Here is a 22,474-nt window from a genome sequence, read left to right as displayed (position 1 = left end):
GTTTGATTTTTCAATTTTCGATACAAATGCATATTTTTTTTGTTATAATCATGATTTGAGGCAGTAATTGATTTTCGTATTATAATATCACAACGGCTCCCATCTATCTATTAAATAGTCGCTAGGACAAAATAAATAGGTTGACTTGTGTTTAGGTATATTTGTGGTCATAACTAAGCTAAGGCAGTATAGGCTGCTTATAATGTATATTTAAATACAGTCATACCTTTATTTGTTGTAATAAACTATCTGAATATAACATACAAAATACCCATGGGAAGAGGAGGTAGGAAAAACTGTCGAAAATAAGCGCGTGGTTAACCTCCTGGGTAAGCGCTGAGGGATATATTCGCGCAGGCGTCCAGCTTGCCAGCAGAGCGCCTGCGTCTCCAGGAGGAAGAGGAGTGGAGCACAAATCATCGCCAGTGGTGGCAAACCCTTGTATGGGTGAGTACGTGTGTTTGTTTCTCTATCACCATTCAGTTTTAGCTCGAGTCTCTGTTGAAAATTAGGTTATATAATGGCCTCCAAGCATCCGAAGACCTGTTTTTGTGTTTTATAATGATGATGAGGTTACGAGCACGTAACTACGTTACCAGTATCTGCATAAATCGTTAGAGCATGTGATATACCATGGCCAGATACGGTAATTTTTCTGCTCCGGGAATTGATACATTTTTTAGTCAAATAGAATTACTTACCTGTCTGAAGGTGTAATATACAGTGCATGAGAAAAGTGTGTGTTGCGATAACGAGGCGCCGGCAGGACACTTGCTGGTGTGTGGCAGCGGCGTCCTGTCACGTGACTGCTATGGATTACCTACACATGTCTACCAGCTGAACCCATTAAATATTTTTCACAGGACTTGTAAACGAAACTATATACATTTATGATATTTCCTAACTTGGTACTATGTGAAGTACATATAGGGATGTCCGGATACTGCTGATTACGACAATAAGAACTCTGATCTGTCAATATTCACGTTTATAAACACACTAAGATACTAGATGGTGGAAGGTAATGAAGTAGTGATAATATAATAAGGTAATAAGGTGAGTGAAGGGAAAAAGATGACTCATCACAGCTGACATTTCCCCCTCTATTACCGAGAGCCTCTCTTGCCTAATAAATAATAATAATAATACATTCGCGAGATGTACAGTAATATGCCAAAACGTCCCATTTCTCAAAACAAATGAATGAATCGTGTGTCCGGGATGATCCTTTTGTTATCCGGGAGGCAGGAGGGGTAATTCACGGCGGTAGGATGAGTCAGCATGGCGCCTCTGGCAACATGAAAAAAAAATATGCATCACTGGCAACATTAACTCTACGATGGGCATATAATTGCTTCAGACAGTTTTTGCTGCAATCAATTAGATAAACCATTATATGCTATTATTTCGACAACTTACAGAGATGTAATACTCCGTCTACAGCATGATCTACATTTGCTTATTACTCATAAGAATGAGTTCACATATTTTACGATAAAAACTATAAGAATGTGAATTAAAAACTTAATTCAAATAAGTGAAACAAAATACAATTGAATATAAAACAAACATATAAAGAAGACAGAATCTGCACACACAAAAAACTAAGTAAAGCGTGAGACATTACATTCATCTAATTTCAAGATAAGAACTGATTGGGGAGTAAATAATATCCTGCAAGTAATTGATTAAGGATTAGTAAGTTTCCTGCGAGTTTATTCATGAAATAAAACTCGGCAACAGACAATGAAAAACATCTTTTATCCTGCCTAAAACAATTTCTTTCGTGACTAAAAATGTGCGTATGTTGTCGCAATACTTTCCATGTCTATATTTTTAACAAGATTTTTATTGACAATACGTACTGCTAAAAAGTTTAACCTTTTTTTGTTTTGTTTCGTGGAGGCCATTAATTACACTATATAACCAAACTTTTCTCTCATGGCCAGTGGTGTCCCACCATCACTGGTACAGAGAACCAGTATAAATCTTCCATAAACCGGCACTGTCTAGGTAAATTGCATACCTGTACTGTATGCATATTGTATACTTGCATTGTCTATATACATGTTGAATCAAGGTAAACATATGTGACGATTTTACCGCGTGTATGTGAGTGAATGGGTGTTGGCATACTGTAATACTTTAACCGTTTTGTCCCAGCGAACTTGCTTTCCCCCCTCCGCTATTTGTCACCTTAGTCAATAATACTTGCTTATTTCCTTACCTAATTTCTTACGTACTTACTTAAATAGTATTGATAGAAAATAAGATAATAATGGTGCAGAGAAACGAACGCGGTAGTGAGTGACCGTGACATACTTTGTTGCTACTGGTGATCGATACTGTGTTTGGTGCCTCACTCTACACTGTGTTTTAATGCATTACTTTTACTCTACACTATCTTGGTGCCTTACTCTACACTGTATCTTGGTGCCTTACTCTACACTGTATCTTGGTGCCTTACTCTACACTGTATCTTGGTGCCTTACTCTACACTGTATCTTGGTGCCTTACTCTACACTATCTTGGTGCCTTACTCTACACTATCTTGGTGCCTTACTCTACACTATCTTGGTGCCTTACTCTACACTGTATCTTGGTGCCTTACTCTACACTGTATCTTGGTGCCTTACTCTACCCTGTATCTTGGTGCCTTACTCTACACTGTATCTTGGTGCCTTACTCTACACTGTATCTTGGTGCCTTACTCTACTGTACACTGTATCTTGGTATCTTGGTGCCTCTACACTGTATCTACTCTACCTGTATTTGGTGCCTTGCACTGTATCTTGGTGCCTTACTCTACACTGTATCTTGGTGCTTACTGTATCTTGGTGCCTTACTCTACCTGTATCTTGGTGCCTTACTCTACACTGTATCTGGTGCCTTACTTACTCTGTATCTTGGTGCCTTACTCTACTGTACACTGTATCTTGGTGCCTTACTTACTCTGTATCTTGGTGCTTACTCTACTGTACACTGTATCTTGGTGCCTTACTTTACTCTGTATCTTGGTATCGTGGTGCCTTTACTCTGTATCTTGGTGCCTTACTCTACTGTACACTGTATCTTGGTGCCTTACTTTACTCTGTATCTTGGTGCCTTACTCTACACTGTATCTGGTGCCTTACTTTACTCTGTATCTTGGTGCCTTACTCTACTGTACACTGTATCTTGGTGCCTTACTCTACCTACTGTATCTTGGTGCCTTACTCTACACTGTATCTTGGTGCCTTACTCTACTGTACACTGTATCTTGGTGCCTTACTTTACTCTGTATCTTGGTGCCTTACTCTACACTGTATCGTGGTGCCTTACTTTACTCTGTATCTTGGTGCCTTACTCTACTGTACACTGTATCTTGGTGCCTTACTCTACACTGTATCTTGGTGCCTTACTCTACACTGTATCTTGGTGCCTTACTTTACTCTGTATCTTGGTGCCTTACTTTTGTCAAAGCCTGTTAACTGTAGGTTCTGTCGAAGTTAACTAGGCTGGAACGTTTATATTTTATTGGGTATTAGTAGCAAAACCCAAGTTGTCTGTTATCCATTTATTCAGGAACAACTAAGACAATTCCAAAGTGTAAATCAACCGTAACTTATCACTGTAACTATGAGTGTTAAGAGAAGGACGGAGGCTATGTAAATAGACCTGCTTAAAGACGTCCTTCCTATGTGAGGCGTTGAGGGAGAGTGAGGCCTCAGGGCGTCAGTGCCCTGGTCGCCCGGCCCTTTCAATGCTCACCTTAGCTGTCTCTGGCCACACCTTATAAGGAAAGGTGCCGATCAGATTCCATCAAGATGACTCATCATCGCCAGTGGAAAGTTACAGGGGGATGATTATGTATATAAATCAATATGTAATTACCCATTTATATAATCATTCTGTTTATGAAACAGGGTCCATTACATTGCTCGGTCTTTATTCTTACTCTGTGTCTTGGTGCCTTACTCTACACCCTAACTTGGTGTCATCAGAAAAAAAATAAAATGCCTTGTATGTATGTGTCCATGTAAATAATATAATCGTACATACACACCGAGTGTGTATGTACGATTATATTATGTGTGTGTGTGTATATATATATATATATATATATATATATATATATATATATATATATATATATATATATATATATATATACACACGGGTGCAGGTAGAAGCCTCGAATGTTCAGCATAAAGACTAAAGTGCTTTTGTCTTGTGTTTCAGCCAACAGAGGTGCAGAGAGCAGCCATTGGGGGGGCGGGGGGGAGCTGGAGGAGGTGACGGCCGCCCCCCATCTTGACCGCTGGGCGAGGCTTGGCATAACCTGGCCCAGTTGACTCCCACGGGCACACTTGTGGACCACGCTAGACCCTGCCTCCCCCTCTCTCACACACTCCTACATTACCTCCAGGTGAGACGAACCATACAGCATCCTGCCGCCCCCTCTCACACACACACGGTGGTCATAGATGTGTTATCCCTCATTAGTAATAAACACCTATTATTTCTTGAAATGAATGAGGAAATATGTGTGCATATAAAGGTGGGCATTGAAAAAAAAATGTATTAAATAGTGAGGTAAATAAGTCAAATCGTAATTAAGGAGAATGCCTGGGAGGATGATTTTGTACAAGTCACAACGCAGCAAGTAGGCCTACTTGGTGTGAGAGGAATGATAATTTAATGTATGGCGTGGCTGAGGAACTTATGGGAGGGATGAATAATAAATAATTAAGCTTTAGGCCCGAGAATATTAAACAAGACAAGGCAATATTAATTTAAATGTGTTCTAGGATGCGTATTGAGTTTTACGAGGATGATGATTACTGACGTAAAAAAAATATAATTTAGAACCACAATACTGTGGCGGGAAGTAGTGAAGTAATAGACGAATGCAACATAAGGAGAACGTTCGTAAGACTGGAAGAATGAATTTGGAGCACGTACCTCATCTGGAACACGCAAATTAGGCTTGGGCACCATGTTTAATTAAGACATTGTGGTGGTAGAAAATGTCTAATGATGGGTTACTATTCTTGTTCGTTCCTTGAGGACTTTAGTTACGAAGAGAGGTTAAAGAAGCAAATCTATCAACACTCGTACAGAAGATCAAGGGATCGTCACGATGGCAACTTTCAAAACATCGAGCAGAGTGTGCGATAGTGTGGTGTGTGTGAAGATATATTTGATGTCAGAAGGGAATCAACTGCCAGAGGGCAAGGTAAAATCTACAAAAAATCATTTTGTACCACCTTATGTTATCGAATCGGAGACGAGTTAAATTTGACAAGAATTTAAACCGGGCAAGGAAAGGTCAGGCGCAGAACCCAGTGTTTGATAACTGCCTCGTCTGCCACCACCACAGCCGCATGTCATATAATTGTATTAAATGTAGAACTGGAGTCACAGGCTGAATCGCCTCTTCCAAAATGTCGTCTGCGAGGAGCTGAGAACAGGTCACTCGAGTCTTGACGCCAGTATCAGCAAATTCACTGAATATCTTTTTACCATTGTTTTTATAAAATAATAGTTACATATGGTAAAATTGAGATTACCTTTCAAGGTCCCATTGCTTTGGCATTTAACCTTATAAAAGAAAAGTAACTGGATTTGACGAATTACAGCCTTCCCAGGAAAAAATTGGAAGGACACTTGGGTCTAAGTTACACCAAGTATTTCTTACTCAAATATATGTAGACACTGCATGAGTAATTCAATATGAACTTGTTCTTTTGTTTCACAGTGATTGTTACTCTGACGGAGGAGATGTGGAGGCTACACAGGAGAGTGTGGAGGCGACGGCCAAGGAGTGGTTGTCGTTGTCCTCAGGCTACCACAGTGGTGGGGGCTCCTCTGAAGTCAGTTTAGGGGAGCGAGCTACTTTAGACGCCTCTCTGACCAGCGATGATACAAGTGGGGATGACAGCGACTGGGGCGAGGATGAGTGGCCGCTGGAGCGTGCTCTACCCTTGCCTAAGTGGGGGTGTGAGCGACCCGAGCTAAACCTGGTGAGCCTTGACCAGTATGAAAAGTTTCATGGCCAGATGACCCAACACCTACAACACATCGTCGGCTCACACTGTTACGACACTGTATCAAACTTCATTGTGTGAGTATTGTTCTTAAATTATTTCATGTTATATCATACTGTAAAAAAGTAATTGGGATTTTATTCTGTATTATTAATTGATATGTTATTCTGTATTATATTATTTGGTTTTCTCACGTACTATCTTATTGCAATATATTATTTTATTCTATAGTATCTTATCTTTATATTATACAAAGCGGGGTTTTAAATGTTTTCCTGAACTCGTGTTTATTTATTAGAAATATACCATTTGGGCCTTGTTGTGGATGACTTGACGTTTGAACACGGTGGTTGATAACCTTGGGTGTGTTGTCAACAGGTTCAGTGAAGAGTACGTTTCATCAAGAAGGGGGTGTGCTGCCCTGGAGGACTTCTATCGTGACTATGACCCACCTCTATTGCCTGGGCGCCACACTTGTGTTGGCCTATCCTGCCTTCTCGACACGAGACTCTCTGTCCTCGAGCCTCACTATCCTGGCCTCAAGGACGCCATCTACAAGGTCAGTGAAACATACACATTATACACATGATTCATTGATATACTGTAAAGTGTGAAAAAACAACGCCTCTTTTTAGTAAGTTGAGTGGACTTCTTCCCTCGGCATGACCACCTCTAGTTTGGATTAGTTAAATAAGAAAAGTAAACCAGAGAATGTTATGTTACTTGTTATGCGGTTTGTGTGTGTGTGTGTGTGTGTGTGTGTGTGTGTGTGTGTGTGTGTTATATTATGTGAAGGGCTAACAGCAGGTTTCGATATGATATGCAAGCATGATATTGATATATTTTAGAAAACGAAAATAAACAATTTGTGTTTTGTACATTGACAGGTATCATGTGAGGAAGAGATTGATAACGTGGAGTGGTACTGTAAGGGGGACACTCCTCCTGTCACCTGCGAGAAAGAACATGTGTTGTTATGTATCAGGATTCGTGTATGTAGTCGTGCAGGAGTGATGCTGCTTGACCCCGGCTACCACATAGGCGAGCCCATCACCGTAATGGAAGATGGTCTGGCACCCCAGTCCGGCGCCATCAAGGGTAGTACAGCACGAGCTCAAGTAGAACGAACGTATCATTACCGTTTCTGGTCCAGCAACCCATCCTTCGTGGCTTGGCAGGTAACAGAACAGAGGGAGAGTCAACCAGCTCACCAGCACATCAGCCTTATCCATGTGGCTCGACCTTTCCTCTCCGGTATAGACGTGGCTGAGCGTCGTAATCTGGCCTACCCCTTCAAGTCGCTGGTGGCGCGGGAACCATCTGGACAACTCACGTGTGGTCTCTATTTTCCAATCCGTGACTGTCATAGAACTTCTGTCACATTTTTCCACCAAGTGGGTGGTCGCCCTAATCATGTTAAAGCTCCTCTTAACTACTTCCTGGCGGAGACGCCACGAGAGGACTACATAGAAGCAGCCATAACAGCAGTAGCAGCAGGGACGAATAGGAGCACAGAGGACCTGCGCTTCACCCTGGCAACAGCTGCTCGCCTCCTCTCTGACCAAGACCTTGTGCTGCAGCTCACACGACTAAACGATGCCATTGACAAAATTAGTAAAGACAACTGACAGTTACACGACAGGACAGAAGACCCCAGACATTTATATTTAGTTTTGAAGAATTAGTAAGAAATCATATGTGGAGAGAACGCCATATATAGTCTTTAGTTTAATGTCAACAATCAAAGTGAATCTCATGAAAGTAGGTTTTAAAATTTTATTAAGTGTTAATAGATTGTTTTTATATATTTTTTTATTACTAAGTAAAGCATGTGTGTTTACTTTCTCGCACACCATGATCAAATATACCGTATTATTACTTCAGTGTTTATATATTATTACGTGACATATCTTACTGATTTTCTGTAACTTGTTTAACCGAGATGATTCATTAACTGCCTTGTGGGTTATTTCAAGTTTATATATTATTCTTAAGATATAGTTAATTTCTTTTATCATTTAATAATACGGAATGATGTTTTAGTCATAACTATTTACCCAATTTTAATTTCATCTATATGGCTAATTAATAGCTCAAAATAAACAGTTTTCGATTGTAATGGAATAAGTCTAAACTCCATTTATTCATTTTATTTCATCCATGACTAAAATTAATAACTCGTACTATTTCTGTTTTTTATTGTAATAAAGTAACTATTTTCACATGCTAGTTGGTTTCGAAGTCTTTTACACAGTACACAGGAAAGATGTACTCGACCTGTGTGACAGCTCATCAGTAAACATAAGAGAAATGTGGGTCATTTTTATTTTCCTCCTGAAGGTATTGTGGTCATTTGTACAAAGAATGTAAACAAATATATATATATATATATATATATATATATATATATATATATATATATATATATATATATATATATATATTGAGTGGGTTGATTTGTTGATTTACAGACTTAACATCTCAACCCAATTAAACCGTATACTGAAGCATCACCGATTACATTATACATCATTGCAGACACATTATCCTCTCAACCAATATCATTACAAGTTACAACTCTAAAAATCCTCTCTGTCCTCATTACAAAGCTGACTCGCGCACCATAAATTATTTATTCATCTGACACTATTATTATTATTTTTTTTTTACCTGACGCACAAATCCCGTCAACATCAACAATAGATCTCCGGAAGTGGCTGTCTTTTGTTTCCGGAATACCTGCATGAGGTCCATTGGCATTAGCTCCTTGTCAAACGGTTCCCACAACAACTGATACATTACAAATCCCCTAACCTTGATGGCAACTCTCCTATAAACACACATTGGCCTACGTGGTAAAGGTTTGTGTTCAGAATGTGCTGTATACTAGAATGTCGTGTACGAGGGTGTGATGCAGTAGGGTGTGTGTGTGTAGTCACACACGGTGGTGAAATGCGTCTAGTGTGGCAGCATTACGTTAGTGTTAAGGTGCAAGCACTGCTTACTTTTACTTTTATCCTCTTCGCCACTGATCGGCTCGTTAGCCGCTTGGGCGATCTGTCACGTCTCTGATTACTTTTCCTTTTCATTTATCCTCTTCACCAAAAGATCGGCTCGCTAGCCGCCCGGGCGATCGGTTACGTCTGTCACGCACTGTTGGCAAATACTGGGTAAGCCTGCTGTGGAGAGAAACCGCATTTATGGAGTTTGTTTTGCCATCCGCCAACGCATCCTACACAGGCTAACTGAAATGCCTATTGGGACCAACACAGTCTCATGACGCTTCGAGTCCCACTGAATCACTCACGTCATGCCTTCTTCATCAGTGCATACGCCCCAACACTGGATGCAGAGGATGACATCAAGGAGGACTTTTACGCCGACCTCGACAGTGTGCTAACCTCTATCCCCAGAGAAGAAAAAGGTTGTGCTCCTTGGCGACTTCAATGCCAGAGCTGGCAGAGATGCTAACATTTGGCAGGGAACCATAGGGAGAAATGGGATAGGCAAGTGTAATCCCAAGGGCCTACTACTCCTCAGCAAGTGTGCTACACACAACTTCACTATCACCAATACTTTGTTTAGTCAGGCCGACAAGTTCAAGGGTTCGTGGCAACACCCACGATCCAAACACTGGTATCTCATTGACTACATTTTTGTCAGAGAAAGAGATCGCCGAGATGTCCTCATCACCCGTGCCATGTGTTAAATGAGGCCGGAGCCAGGAAGTCAGATTAGAAATCCGGGACTTGGTTACAATTTTCTTGATGCCATATGGCAGCAGGGTCTACCGGGTCCGACTAATTACCCAAATGTACCCAAATGTAGCCGCAATGAAGTCAAATAATGGTCCTACATGAATAAATCGGACTGCCAATCGCTTCTCGACTAGTATTTGGTGTCACTAAGTCACAAAAAATTGGTAACTTAATTTAATCTGAGTTAATAGATCGAGTGCATGTACCTAACCTAACCTAACACAACACAACTCAGATTAAATTAAGTTTACCAATTTTTTGTGACTTTATGACACCAACTAATAATCGAGAAGTGATTCACAGCCCGATTTATTCATGTAGGACCATTATTTGACTTCATTGCGGCTACATTTGGGTACTTAGTCGGACCGGGGTCTACCTGGTTTTCCACTTCTCATGTCTTTAGTCAGAGTTGATGGACGTGTGTTTAGCCACAATTTTTATAAATTATTAAGTTTGTGAACTTAATGTATAAAACTTTAATTTATAATTTTTTATGTAAAAAAGGGAAAGAGGGCAGAGTGCTGGCCAGCCACTGTAGAGCGAGCAGGAGTGATGCATTGTGGGAGTCAACAACACAAACACGACAGTATTTTGTTTACTGAGAACATTGCCTTCTTCACTTAATATTATACCGTTTTATGTGTTGACACTTACAGGACAGCAGCCATGGGGAGACGCAGTATAAATACCACCAAGAGTGGTAAATACATGAACCCAACTGACCAGGCCCGTGAGTATTGACCCTAGTACTGTATTGTACTTATACTCACACCAGTAGTTGAGGCCCAGGCTATGCTCACCTTCCACCAATTATTTTTAACTTAAGCTCAGTCTCGGGTACTTAACCAAGTCATTTTAGGTAATGGTGAATGAGGCGGTTTGCACTAGAACGAGTTTCTGGAATTGCACCAAAATTTCTGGAGACGTTATTTACATGATACTAAATAAGAATAGCAGTGGATATTTTGCCATGACTAGCTAAGTTGCTACTAACCCTGTTAAACGTTTACTTAAGTGCTGCGAACGATTTCGCCAGCAAAAACTATTTTCCTGTATGAGTTTGGCTGCCTTTTTTATTGAAGATATTTTTTTTTCTGGGGAAAAACAAAAAACTAATATTTTCCTTATTTTACCTAACCTAATGAAACCTCACCTAATTCCCTAACGGGGGGCGGCTTCGCCCCCCTCTCGACCCCCCCCCTCCCTAAGTGGTTATATAATGTTGTCAGTATTTAACTTATTATTATTTAACCTAACATAACATATTCCCCTATTGGGAAAATGCTATTTTTTCAGAGTTGGGTCCTGTATTATATAGCATGGTAATGTGATTCAGACGACCCGCGCACTACGCACTCCCCCTCCCATGGCTCGCCGACGGTATTATTGTATAAACTATATAAAAAGAAACACTTCCCCAAAAGAGAACACTCACTAGCAATTAACAACAAATATTATGCTGGAAACAGTGTGTTCTTGCTAGAATTGTTGGCAGCATTAACCTACACGTTATCCGTAACGCTATTTTACCGTGAGTGTGCTCTGAGTAGCTAATCGTCCATTGCTGGCAAACAATGCGAGAACAATATGTGACCGTGGCTGGTTGTATTTGGCATTTATTTCGCCGTGAGTCTATCGTTGTGTAGCTATAAACATACCTAACCAGAAGGAGTTGTTCAATTTTGGTTATTATAAAAGAGGTGACTTACTAGAACCTAATAGAACTTGACCTAACTAACCAAAGAAACCTACCTAACTTCCGTACTGGGGGGGCGGACCACCCCATCATATTAAATAGAAAGTACTTAGCCAATTAGAGTGCACTCACGGTAAAATAGTGTTAGGAGGAACTTTTTTTATGGGGATTTGCCCACCCGGGCACAGGTCACTGAACCACATCAGGGGTCAGTGTACAGGGGTACAGTGCTGTATTCTCTTTCAGTACAGTATTGCAAGTTTTTCTATTGCAGATACTGTACAGTAATACAGTGCAACCTCGAAAATTCGAATATTAGATGTATGGAAGTGTCAGAGCAAATTGTTGTATCAAAACATGCTACAAAAATTATTTACATATCTAAAAACTGTCAATAAGCAATAGGTATAATAAATTAAAAGTATTACTGTATTTATATTCAACAACATTTATTCTAATATGAAACTTTAAATACGTGACTAAAAGCCTTTAGGTGAATACTATGTAAATAGTTTCTATACAAAATATTGTACAGTACTTATAAATTGCAATTACTGTACTATCATATACGTGTGTAAAAAAAAAAAGCTGTTAAATATAAGACACATCATGAAATCATAGAATTATTAATGGAATAAACATCGGTAGGCTGGCATCTGTCGTGTCACTACTCTCCTCCCCTCCTCTTTATCCCGCCCTTTTCCACACTGCCTGCAGTGATAAAATATTTTGTTTTACTACTGTACAACATTGCTTAATACACATCTTCAATAATACTTCCAAAATTGACCTGGTTGTAAATAATTACCATTCAGTATAATCATTGTCACTATAGTGATAAACCTTTAAAGCACAAACCCTTAATTCATACACTTGAACACTATATTATTGAATGTGACACTGTCAAAGACTTCAGGCCACCTGGCTTATTGTATCATGAACTTTGTAATCACTTTATTGAATCGGGGGTGCTTGGGGACATTCTTGCTGTTTATCCCAAATTTGCTAGCCCACACTGATTAGTCTTCAATTAGAATATGATGTCCAATGTATATGAACCTCTGTCTTGCATGGCAGCGAACAGTGACATCACCCACATGACTCCGATCTATATATACAACTAATGAATATGATGCATTCCTTTGTGTACGAACCTCTGTCCTGCATGGCAGTGAACGGTGACATCACCCACATGTCTTTGTGTATGAAACTCTGTCCTGCGTGACAGTGAGAAGTGATTCCACCCTCAGTGTTAAGACCTGACTGAATTACAGTACTCAGAATAGGCAAACTGTACTCCAAGCTTTGTCAATAAATTTGTTCAACTAAAACTAAACACTATACAGTGGGGTATGCTATAACGAACGTAATTGGTTCCAGAATCTCGTTCGTTATAGCATTCGTTCGTTATAGGATTAATCCGTTCCAGGCCCCCAAATACAACCGCTTAACACTGAAAAAATTCTGTGGAAAATGTAAAAAATACGGTACTTTATCTTACCTTAGTGTTATTCAGCATGCAGGTACCCCTAAACACTGGCACATCACTATCACTTCCACTGGGAGTCTTGGCTTTAAGGTCCTCAAACAATTGTTTAGCCTTCTCACAAATTATAGCTTCACTAATGTTACCACCTGCCATTTCTTTCTCCTTTATCCACACTAAGAGTAAATTTTCCATCTCTTCAATCACATTACACCTTGCTTTGCTAAGTCTAAAGATTCCCTTAGCCACTTGCACAGTTTTTAACTCCTCTTTATTCTTCAAAATCGTACATATAGTCGATTTAGCCATCCCATATTCATCACTAAGTTTCGCAATGCTTCTTCCATTCTCACGTTTCTTTATAATTTCTTTCTTAGTTTCAAGGGTTATTAGCTTTCTCACTCGCTTTGGACGACTCATTGTTACAATTGTATACTTGTATAACAAAATAGTTATACAAATAACGCGAATTTCCACATCAAAAGACGAAATTTCAACAATAACAGTGGTGCACTGGCTACACAATGAGACAAAGATGGCGCCTGACGCTCTTGTTGTGGGTCGCGGTACAACAATATTCATGCGCCAGGCGAAATAGTCCGGTATTCATCCGCGTTCGTTGTAGGAGTTGCATTCGTTATAGCATTCTCAATTTTATAGGTAAAACCGTTCGTTATAGGAATATTCGTAGTAGGATCCGTTCGTTATAGCATACCCCACTGTAGTGGGGTTGGTCTGATGAGTAGGCTACCTACCCTCTGCTACGTACACAACTCTAAAGATGATGTTGAGTTGCCATGTATGTGAAAACTTTTAGAACATGTTTTAGAAATTATATGGTTAAGCTAAAATAAATTATAAATCAAATAATAATTTGACAAAGGGAAAACATGAATATTAAAAAATACTGTAAGGATTGTATATTTACCTCAAATTTCTGAGCTTGAACTGTTTATTGGTCCCATGGAACATACATTTTCTTCTTTTCCACACTGCATGCTAAACTATCAAGTGAACTCTTATTTGATGCCATTATAAGGGTGAAAGTTGAATATTAACAAAGTTAACCACGGAGCACCACGAGACACGGAAGGGTAAACATTGCATGACCTAGCATGTCTTGGCACCTGGATGCGCTTGTTGTGCTCAGCATTATGATCGCATTTGAAAGCTTGAATTATTATGGCGATATTTTCAAATTTGAAACCTAAAATTTTGGCACTTATTTTTAATCAGATTCTATTTGAATTTTAGATGTATCCGAATTTTTGAGGTTCGAATTTTAAAGGTTTCACTGTATCTTTCATACCTCAAGAAAATCTCATAAAATAACGAAGATTTGCAATGTTCATAATATATTGTACTGTCATGTCTACGAATTTTTCATCATGAACACTCATGTACAGTCAAGGTTGAGAGTTTTCTCCCTCCCAAATTGAAGCAGCATTGACCACAAACAAGATAAAGCAACACAACCATACTGGATGACAGTAAGGGTAAATAATTTGGGACTCATTCTGTGACTCACTTTCACTATGGGAAGTGAACTATTGTCCACAACTTTGTCTAGTTGTTTGTGGATGTGTAACAGTCACTGAGAAGTGTTCCTGTGAAAATGGCATCCCCAAGATCAAAGCAGGTGGGGGAAGGTTAACGTTCGGGTTAAAAAAATGCAAAATTACAGTACAGTACAGTACAGTACAGGTACTATATTTAAAAAAAAAAAGCAAATACGTACCTGTCTCTGTATGAGATTTTATTGATTTAAGAAAGATTTTATCTTCCATAGATTTCTTTTTAAAGTTCCTGGTTAAGCTGTGATTATGTTCAAGAATGCATTACTGTAAAGTTACTTCACTTTATGTTCCTACCTGATCTACACATTTGAGTAAAATACATTACTGTGCCGTATATAGAGCTATCCTTGGCCATCTTCACTTTAGTACCCAGTAATATGAAATTTATTTGTGATTTTGTGTAATTTTTGAGGGAAGGTTGGTGGGCATGTACCAAGGTGGTGCTGTTACACACTGTACATTGGAACAGGTGGTATACGGTATGTGGATCAGTGAAATACGTGTGCCTAGATAGTTCCACTCCAGTGAGTCTATACATTCATACAACTTATTATTATTGTCAGTAGCTATGGACAGTACAGTAACAGTAGCAGTCAGTATCTTTAAATTGTGGACTGCATGATTTTTTAAGCCACAGTTTATGCCAAGCACAATTTTTTTACAGTGATAGATATATCGAGATAACATTGTGTTCTGCCTGTGTGTTGTGGCAGTTGGTTCTGTTCTCTTCAGTCTTCACAGATGAATAAGTGTAATTAACTCTGCACTTTAATTAAGAGATAATTTCCCTAACAAGGATGTAAAATATTTTTCAGGTAAGGAGGCTAGAAAGAGAGAGCTGAAGAAAAATAAAAAGCAGCGGCAGATGGTTCGAGCAGCAGTCCTGAAGGGGAAAGATCCATCACAAATTATTATGGAAATGGAAAAAATTGACAGCATGGGTAGGTGGTACTTTGTAAGAGTTATTTTGACTTTGATTTGTGAATATTTTTTGTTAGTATTAAAAAAAATGAATAATTGTGTTCTATGTTTCATTCTTTGTCATCTCAAGAGAACTGTAGGGATTGCTTTCCTTGGCAGGTTTAGGCCTAGATGTAGTCGTAGTATCATTGTACAGTATAGTAATAACTTAGTGTGCTTGACATGGAACAGATACACTGAACACTACATATAATAACGTACAGTACTGTATAATGAAAATGCTTGGATGGCCATTCCAAATGCTGCTTAAAGGTGACTTAGAAGTGTTGTCAATACAATTTCATAAGACACTGTTCAAAGTACTGAACAGTAGTTTGAATGTGGTTGCTAGATTAGTACAGTATTCCTGTTGTTGAGGTGAGTCAGAGGCTCATAGACCTTCCTGTTGTGGTCTGTAGTATTTGAGATTATAAAGGTGTGTCACCCATATAAGGGAATCTCTCCCCCCCCTCCCCCCCTCTGTAGACTCTGTACAAGGTACTTCAGTGTGGGGATTCTGAGTTTTTTCATCCATCCACCACATCACTGAAGCCCCAAACCATCTTGGTTGGCCAATATTGAATTCCTTCCAGAAGACAAATATGTTTGTTCAGTTGGATGCTCAAGACTGAGCTGGCATATTATGAGGGCAAGGAGATTTGGGTCCTGTGCAGGGTGTCTCATAATCATAAGTCATGCACCATAGGGAAAATACATTATTTCAGTAAATTTTGAAATGTTTCACCATCTACAGTATTTCAAAACACATGTTGATTCTGTGTTAACACAATACCTTAACTTTGGTAATATTGTTACATTCAGATTCTTCAATGGTTCTTGGTAGACAACAGATTTTAGGTGACTTCAGATAGTAAAGGCATTGTGTTCACATGGAATCTATGTACAATATGTTTTAAAGTAGATAGTGAAACATTTGAAAACTTACTGAAGTACTGTAGTGTATTGTCTCTATGATTGTGACTTATGAGACACCCTGCACAAAGAATAAACTTATGGAGTCCAAGTCTTTGAAATTGTGCTAAATAAGACCCAGCATACTACTTGACTTATTGCATTGGACACGTTTGTAAGTCTGGAAAATAGTGTATTATATAAGTGTTGGATACAGTGTCATCTTCATTGTAACTTCTTAACAAATTTAGGTCTTTTTTTATCTTCAAGAGAATATTAGTTCATTGGAGAGTTAACTCATTCTGTTTAATGTGATGTCATTGGTCTCTAGCAATGTAAAAAAAAAAGAAACATTAAAATATAATAAAATATTCTCTTGTATATAAGAAATATGATGAAGTAAAAGAGAAGACTATTTGCTATCTAGGATAATCACCTAAAGCCGCTTTGTTATTTCAGAATACAATGTTGAGGTGCCACCAGCTCTCAGTGAAAAGGTACTAAAGGACAAGAGAAAGAAGCTCAGAGAGACTCTAGACCGAGTCCTTAAATTGTATGAGAGAGAGAATCCAGAATATTGGGTTGAAATTCGTCGTATGGAAGGAGACTACGAGAAGAAAAGACAAGCACTAATTGAGTATTTTGAGTCGGTTCGACATGCTCAGGCTGTTACAGTGGATGAAATTCCTCTACCAAATCTTGATATGCCACCAGTGCCTGATGCATCATTGCCAGATCTACCACCACCTCCAGAGATTGCTCCCTTGCCTGTGCCAAATGCCCATATGGTTCCATCTCATAGTATTCTTAAAAAAATGTCAGCTTATGTACCACCACCAGCTGAACCTAAAAAACCTCCAGGATGTCCACCTACACTGCCTCCAGAACTTAGTGATGATGAAGAGGATGAAGAACAGCCAATGGAAACAGAACCAGTTGTTGCTGCTCCTGCTGTAGAAAAAGAGGAGAAGGAGGAAGATGAAGAAAAGGAAGAAGAAGATGAAACTGAAGAGAAGGAGAAAGACCAGCCTCGCAGTCGCACAATTCGTTTTGAGGAAGGAGAAGATTCAGATGAAGAAAAGGACACAAGAGTTACAGTTACCAGTTCTAAAGGTCTTACCAGCTTACAGACCAAGTTGTTACAGATGTCAGGTCAAGACATAGATGACTTCATGAGAGAAACTGAAGTACTTTTCCGTGAAAAGGAGGCGGAGCGCAAGGCTGATCTTAGGGCTCGATTAGATAAGCTGTATGACGACGAACCTCCAAGACCCGCCCTAACCCAACCATTGCTCAACATGCCACCACCACAAGCTAGGGTGCCACCTGTTGCTCCTATAGTCCTGCCTCCTGGTGCATCTACTCCTTCACAGCAGCCAATTCCTACTAGTCAGGGTGTACCCCAAGCTACTTTTCTGCCTTCTGCTCCTCCACCGGCAGCAGGCCCAGGAAGTGGTCCACCAGGTGTTCCACTTGTTACTTTACCTGTTGCTCCACCGGGCACCACAATGTCTGTCCCACCAACCAGTGTTCCACTCATTCCACCAGGTGTCACACCTACACCTGTACAGCCTACCACAATTGTTGCTGCAGTTAATCATCCCACATTACCTCTTGTATCAATCCCAGGGGTACCACCTGTTGTCCCTCCTGTTATTCCACCTGTGATTCCTCCAGGTGTACCTCCAACAGGTCCTCCAGGTGCTCCCCCTGGAGCTCCACCTCTTATGTTCCGTCCACCTCCACCAATGCGCACCAATCTCCCACCTCCACCAGGAGTCCGTCCACCACCAGGGCCACCACCACAGGGTATGCCTCCACGACTACCAAATATGCGCATGCCACCACCAATGCCTCCTCGTCTACCTATGCGTCCGCCTGGTGTTCCACCAGGTATGCCACCACCAGGTATGCCTCCACGTGGTCTTCCTCCGGTTCACAACCCTAATGTGTTGTCTGCGGGCCCTCAACTTATTGCTCGACCCAGAGAAGACGACAAAAAACACTCCGCAACAATTGAAGCCAAACCACAGATAAGGTTAGTCAAAACCTACCCTCAAATGTGTTGAAATTATAGTAAGGTTTCTTTTGCGGAGACTAACCTTTCAACTGGTACCTTATTTTTTTTAAATGGTTTTCCTATTAATTTACAGACAGCTTGACAAAAATGATAAGAAGGAACAAATTGCAGTAGCTCTAGTATATACAACATATTAATTTATTTTGTCATCAGTTAGAGGAGGCATTTTCCATCCTCAGGCATTTTGCTATTTTATTTTTGTGATGTGTGTGTGTTAAGATGTTGACTTTTACTCTAGTTGACAGCACCTCCAGACTTAAACCTTTGCAGATGGAGATCACTTCTTGCTTTTGTTTTGAACACAACTATTGCAGGATATGTCTGTTAAGGACTAATATTAATTTCCAAATTTTCCCATTTTAAGGCGAGAAGTTGAAGAGCTCATTTTATCCTGAAGGAAATTTCACAATCTATTTGGCAAAGCCCAGAGGTTAAATAATCCCCTTTAAAAGTCACGTATCCAACTGGAAATTTTTATAAATATTTTACTGTCTAGTAGGATGATACTGTACAAGCAGAATCACATTGGTCCAGTCTTTGGTATTAACTCGTATAGTGCAAGCGGTCTGAATTTCAAGTTTACCCTCAGTGCGACATTTTTGACACATGATAGTTTTCCGTTTTGTATGTAGGACGTCCATACGGGTAGTCAATTGTCAATGGTGGACCGACTCATATGAGGCATGTCCGCACTGAAAGGGTTAAAGTGGATCTACCGGTAATCTTCAGGTTTGCTCAGATTCTCTTTGCCTCAACACTTAGTCAGTCCCTCACTTCTTCTAGCAACTTAAGAGAAGATGCCTTGTTTTTATTTAATTGGCTTTTCCTTTCACTCTTTTTTTTTCACATTATATTTAGTTGTAGGTACAGGCAGTCCCTGACTTTCGACAGGGGACCCAAATCCAGGTCGTAAGTCGAAAATGCGAAAATACTACATAGAAAATCTAAAATGGGTGTCTCTTTTTCTTCTCATCACCACAAAACTCTCACTTTTAAGCTTGCCAGCCATTTTAAAGGGAATTACAAACAAAAATTTTGTCAGTACAGCTCAATCACTAACGTCAGGACTCGAAAATACGTAATTTGAAAAAATTTTGGTACGACTGGAGCGGTCTTATGTCCGGGTGGTCCTAAGTTGAGGAGTACCTGTATTGTGAAATCTCTATTTAATCACTACTGTATATAGTGATGAAAGTCCATTATATCGACGTGCTTTAGATGTGAAACTCCCATCTCACCGAGTATATGGAGAGAGAAGTCTGTTATATGGAGGTTTCACTGTACGTACAATAATGTATGAGAGGAATTTTTTTAAATCATTATTATTATTATTATTATTACATTATTTATTTATTTATTTTTTTTACAGAAATCTAAGTGCAGATGTAACCCGCTTCTTGCCAACTGCTCTGAGAGTCAAGAGGGAGGACAGAAAGAAATTGGGAAAAGCACAGACGGGTGAGTTTGATATAACATCTGTAGGTAAAACGAAGTTGTATCTTCCTGTTGTACACCCACTAAAAAATTATTCGGCACCCGTGTCATATTGTATCACTCCGTAAGGGTGCCGAATAATTGTTAAAGGGTGTACATCAAGTTACGTCTTCATGGTTGTGTTCAAAGTTACAGTCGAGTGCAGCAGAGTGAAGGGTTTGAGCTCAGTTGTCAAAAGGAAGTTTAGTGTATCCTTTTATTATTTTGCACGATCTGTTTTTAGTACAAGTTATAGAACCTTGTACTCACCAACTTAAATGTAAAAGGCTATAACTGGTTTATAAATATTATATGCATACTAAGGGGGGAAATATAGTACCTCAACCTATCTGTGATGTGTGATGTCAGGCTCATGTGGCAGATGCCCTGGGTTGACTCTTAAATTCTGTAGTTTATGTGGTGCCCTCATATTATATCATGGAATCCATAAGGTGGAAAAAAAAAAGCTTGAATTTAGCCTCCCATGATATGTGTTTGTAAGATTCACCGTGTCTGTTATTAAAGGAGAGGAAATTTGTTGCATCTCTTAGAATTACATAATTACTGATGTGTTACAGTACTGTTTTGTACTTGTCATAATGTTATATTTGTTTGATATTTTTGTGCGACAGGACATGAAATTACAGGATTTCCATTGTACAGCAAGATCATACCTTTATATTTACTGTGCAAACAAAAATGAATAAGGGCTCTATATTTGTTACCTTTTGTTAAGTTAACCGAGATCAGAGGTTAGAGATTGCCACAAAAATGGATATTCGGCTTGCAAACTATTTTATATAAATTTGAAGTCAATGGTACTTATAACTTGCAAACAACCGTAGGCGTTAATTTAACCATTGGCTCCCTTCACTTATTTTATGTTGCTACTCTTTGTTTTAATGTAACCATATTTAAGGCATTTCCACATCATCATTATCATCTTTTTAGTGTTATCATTTCTCTCTATTCCTCCATTATCTTCAATTAATTTCTAAATGCTCAAGTTGAAGAAAGAAACATATAGCTTCAAGGAGAGGAAAACACCAGGACAGAAATACATAAAAAGAGAGAAGTTTAAGGAACGTATAGTAAACTACAGTAATGTTTTGAAACTCCAAGAAACACTTCATGTATACTTCATTTTACCCTCAACTTGCATGCAATTTGAATCCATAAACTCCACATTCAATATAAATACTCTTTACTAATCCATTATGCATACTTAAATTCACTTGCATGGCTTTTACATACACTTCATGTGATTTGCCATCTTTCTCCATCTGCCTCTTGTATCCTCTCACCTACCTCCTGTTCTGTCTTGTGTTCAATGTGTAATGAGAATTGCCAAATGGAAACACTATTTTTTTCATGTATTTTATTTATTATTATTACAAAGTGAGTATTTGCATACATTAGTGAAAATAACGCACTCTGTATTTGCACACTAAAGCCAGGGTGAGCTAATCCCAGTAAAAAAAAATCCACATATTCTCCTGGGGGTATTTTAAAGTTTAACCACCCCGTCACTACCCAGTGGTATTCTTCAGTGGACAGTGTACCACCTGGTGGTCGTACGTTTTTAACTAGAATGTACAAATACTGTGTGTGTTATTTACACAAAAGTGTGCAAATACAAAGAATGTTATTTGGACTATAAGTGTGCATATTCTCATGTCGTGTTTTTATTTGCATACTACAATAAATACTATTATATTGTTACTTTTATTACATAAAAAGTGGACCGGCAAAATAGCCTGTCAGGCTATTCTGATGTGACCGGTACTTTAGCCACTGCCAATAAAATATTTGATCAGTTCTATTTAATAATATTAATTGAAATATTAAAAGTGAGGTGCATTTCTTTCCAGATATCAAAGAAATGGGAGGAGGCAAGGCTGAAGAGACTGATCGAAAACCTACCAAAGATGACGCTTACTCACAGTTTATGAGGGAAATGGAGGGTTTATTGTAAAGCTGTGCCTCATAGTATGCAGTTTATCTCTAGTAAATCTGTCACTTAATCTGATTTTTGTTCTCGGTACCCACCTGTGACAAGGTGAGTCATGCAATAAGTTCATCAGCCAAAATGCAATTCACCCATATAGGTTTTAACATGTATTCTCCTAACATGAAGCCTGAAGTAAATATTAATTGACATATGTTGGTTATGTGCTTCAGTAAGCACATATGAAATATTGAGTTGATAATCATGTACAGTAATAAAATCATTATCTATGAACATAAGATAGGTTATTGGTGTCAGTAATTGTTTATAGTTTGGAGCTATCAGTTATCAAGTCCAACAATTTTAATTTCGGGGTGATATTGAGGCTTTTAAAGTAAACCCCATGATGGATTAACCATAGGTAGAAAATTTAACTCAAGAATACTGTAGTAGGTTAACAACATATGTGTAATATGGCAGTAAACATGCTGTACTTCCAAAATAAAATTATTGGACTTTTAAGTAGTTAAAAGATATTAAAATTTTATTCAA

At 38.9% G+C, this 22,474-nt stretch overlaps 2 protein-coding genes across 2 annotated transcripts; both read left to right on the top strand.

Annotated features, from left to right (window-relative positions):
• The first annotated feature begins 347 nt into the window (after positions 1-347).
• Positions 348-8,341, top strand: LOC121857165. Its single transcript, XM_042353063.1, has 5 exons — positions 348-447; positions 4,222-4,408; positions 5,741-6,106; positions 6,408-6,588; positions 6,917-8,341. The coding sequence occupies exons 3-5, from the start codon at positions 6,042-6,044 to the stop codon at positions 7,655-7,657; spliced, it is 987 nt and encodes a 328-aa protein (XP_042208997.1). The 5' UTR covers positions 348-447; positions 4,222-4,408; positions 5,741-6,041; the 3' UTR covers positions 7,658-8,341.
• A 1,995-nt stretch (positions 8,342-10,336) lies between these two features.
• LOC121857088 (WW domain-binding protein 11-like) lies at positions 10,337-22,456 on the top strand. The gene is made up of 5 exons (XM_042352945.1): positions 10,337-10,520; positions 15,365-15,490; positions 16,881-18,459; positions 19,871-19,959; positions 21,846-22,456. Exons 1-5 carry the CDS (start codon positions 10,457-10,459, stop codon positions 21,947-21,949), a joined length of 1,962 nt encoding a protein of 653 aa, XP_042208879.1. The 5' UTR covers positions 10,337-10,456; the 3' UTR covers positions 21,950-22,456.
• The last annotated feature ends 18 nt before the right edge of the window (positions 22,457-22,474 follow it).

Source organism: Homarus americanus, unplaced genomic scaffold, assembly GCF_018991925.1.
Source record: "Homarus americanus isolate GMGI-L3 unplaced genomic scaffold, GMGI_Hamer_2.0 scaffold20465, whole genome shotgun sequence".
Lineage (NCBI taxonomy): Eukaryota > Metazoa > Arthropoda > Malacostraca > Decapoda > Nephropidae > Homarus > Homarus americanus.
The sequence above is the reverse complement of the archived record's forward strand: the minus strand, read 5'-3'. Positions and strand labels throughout refer to the sequence as shown.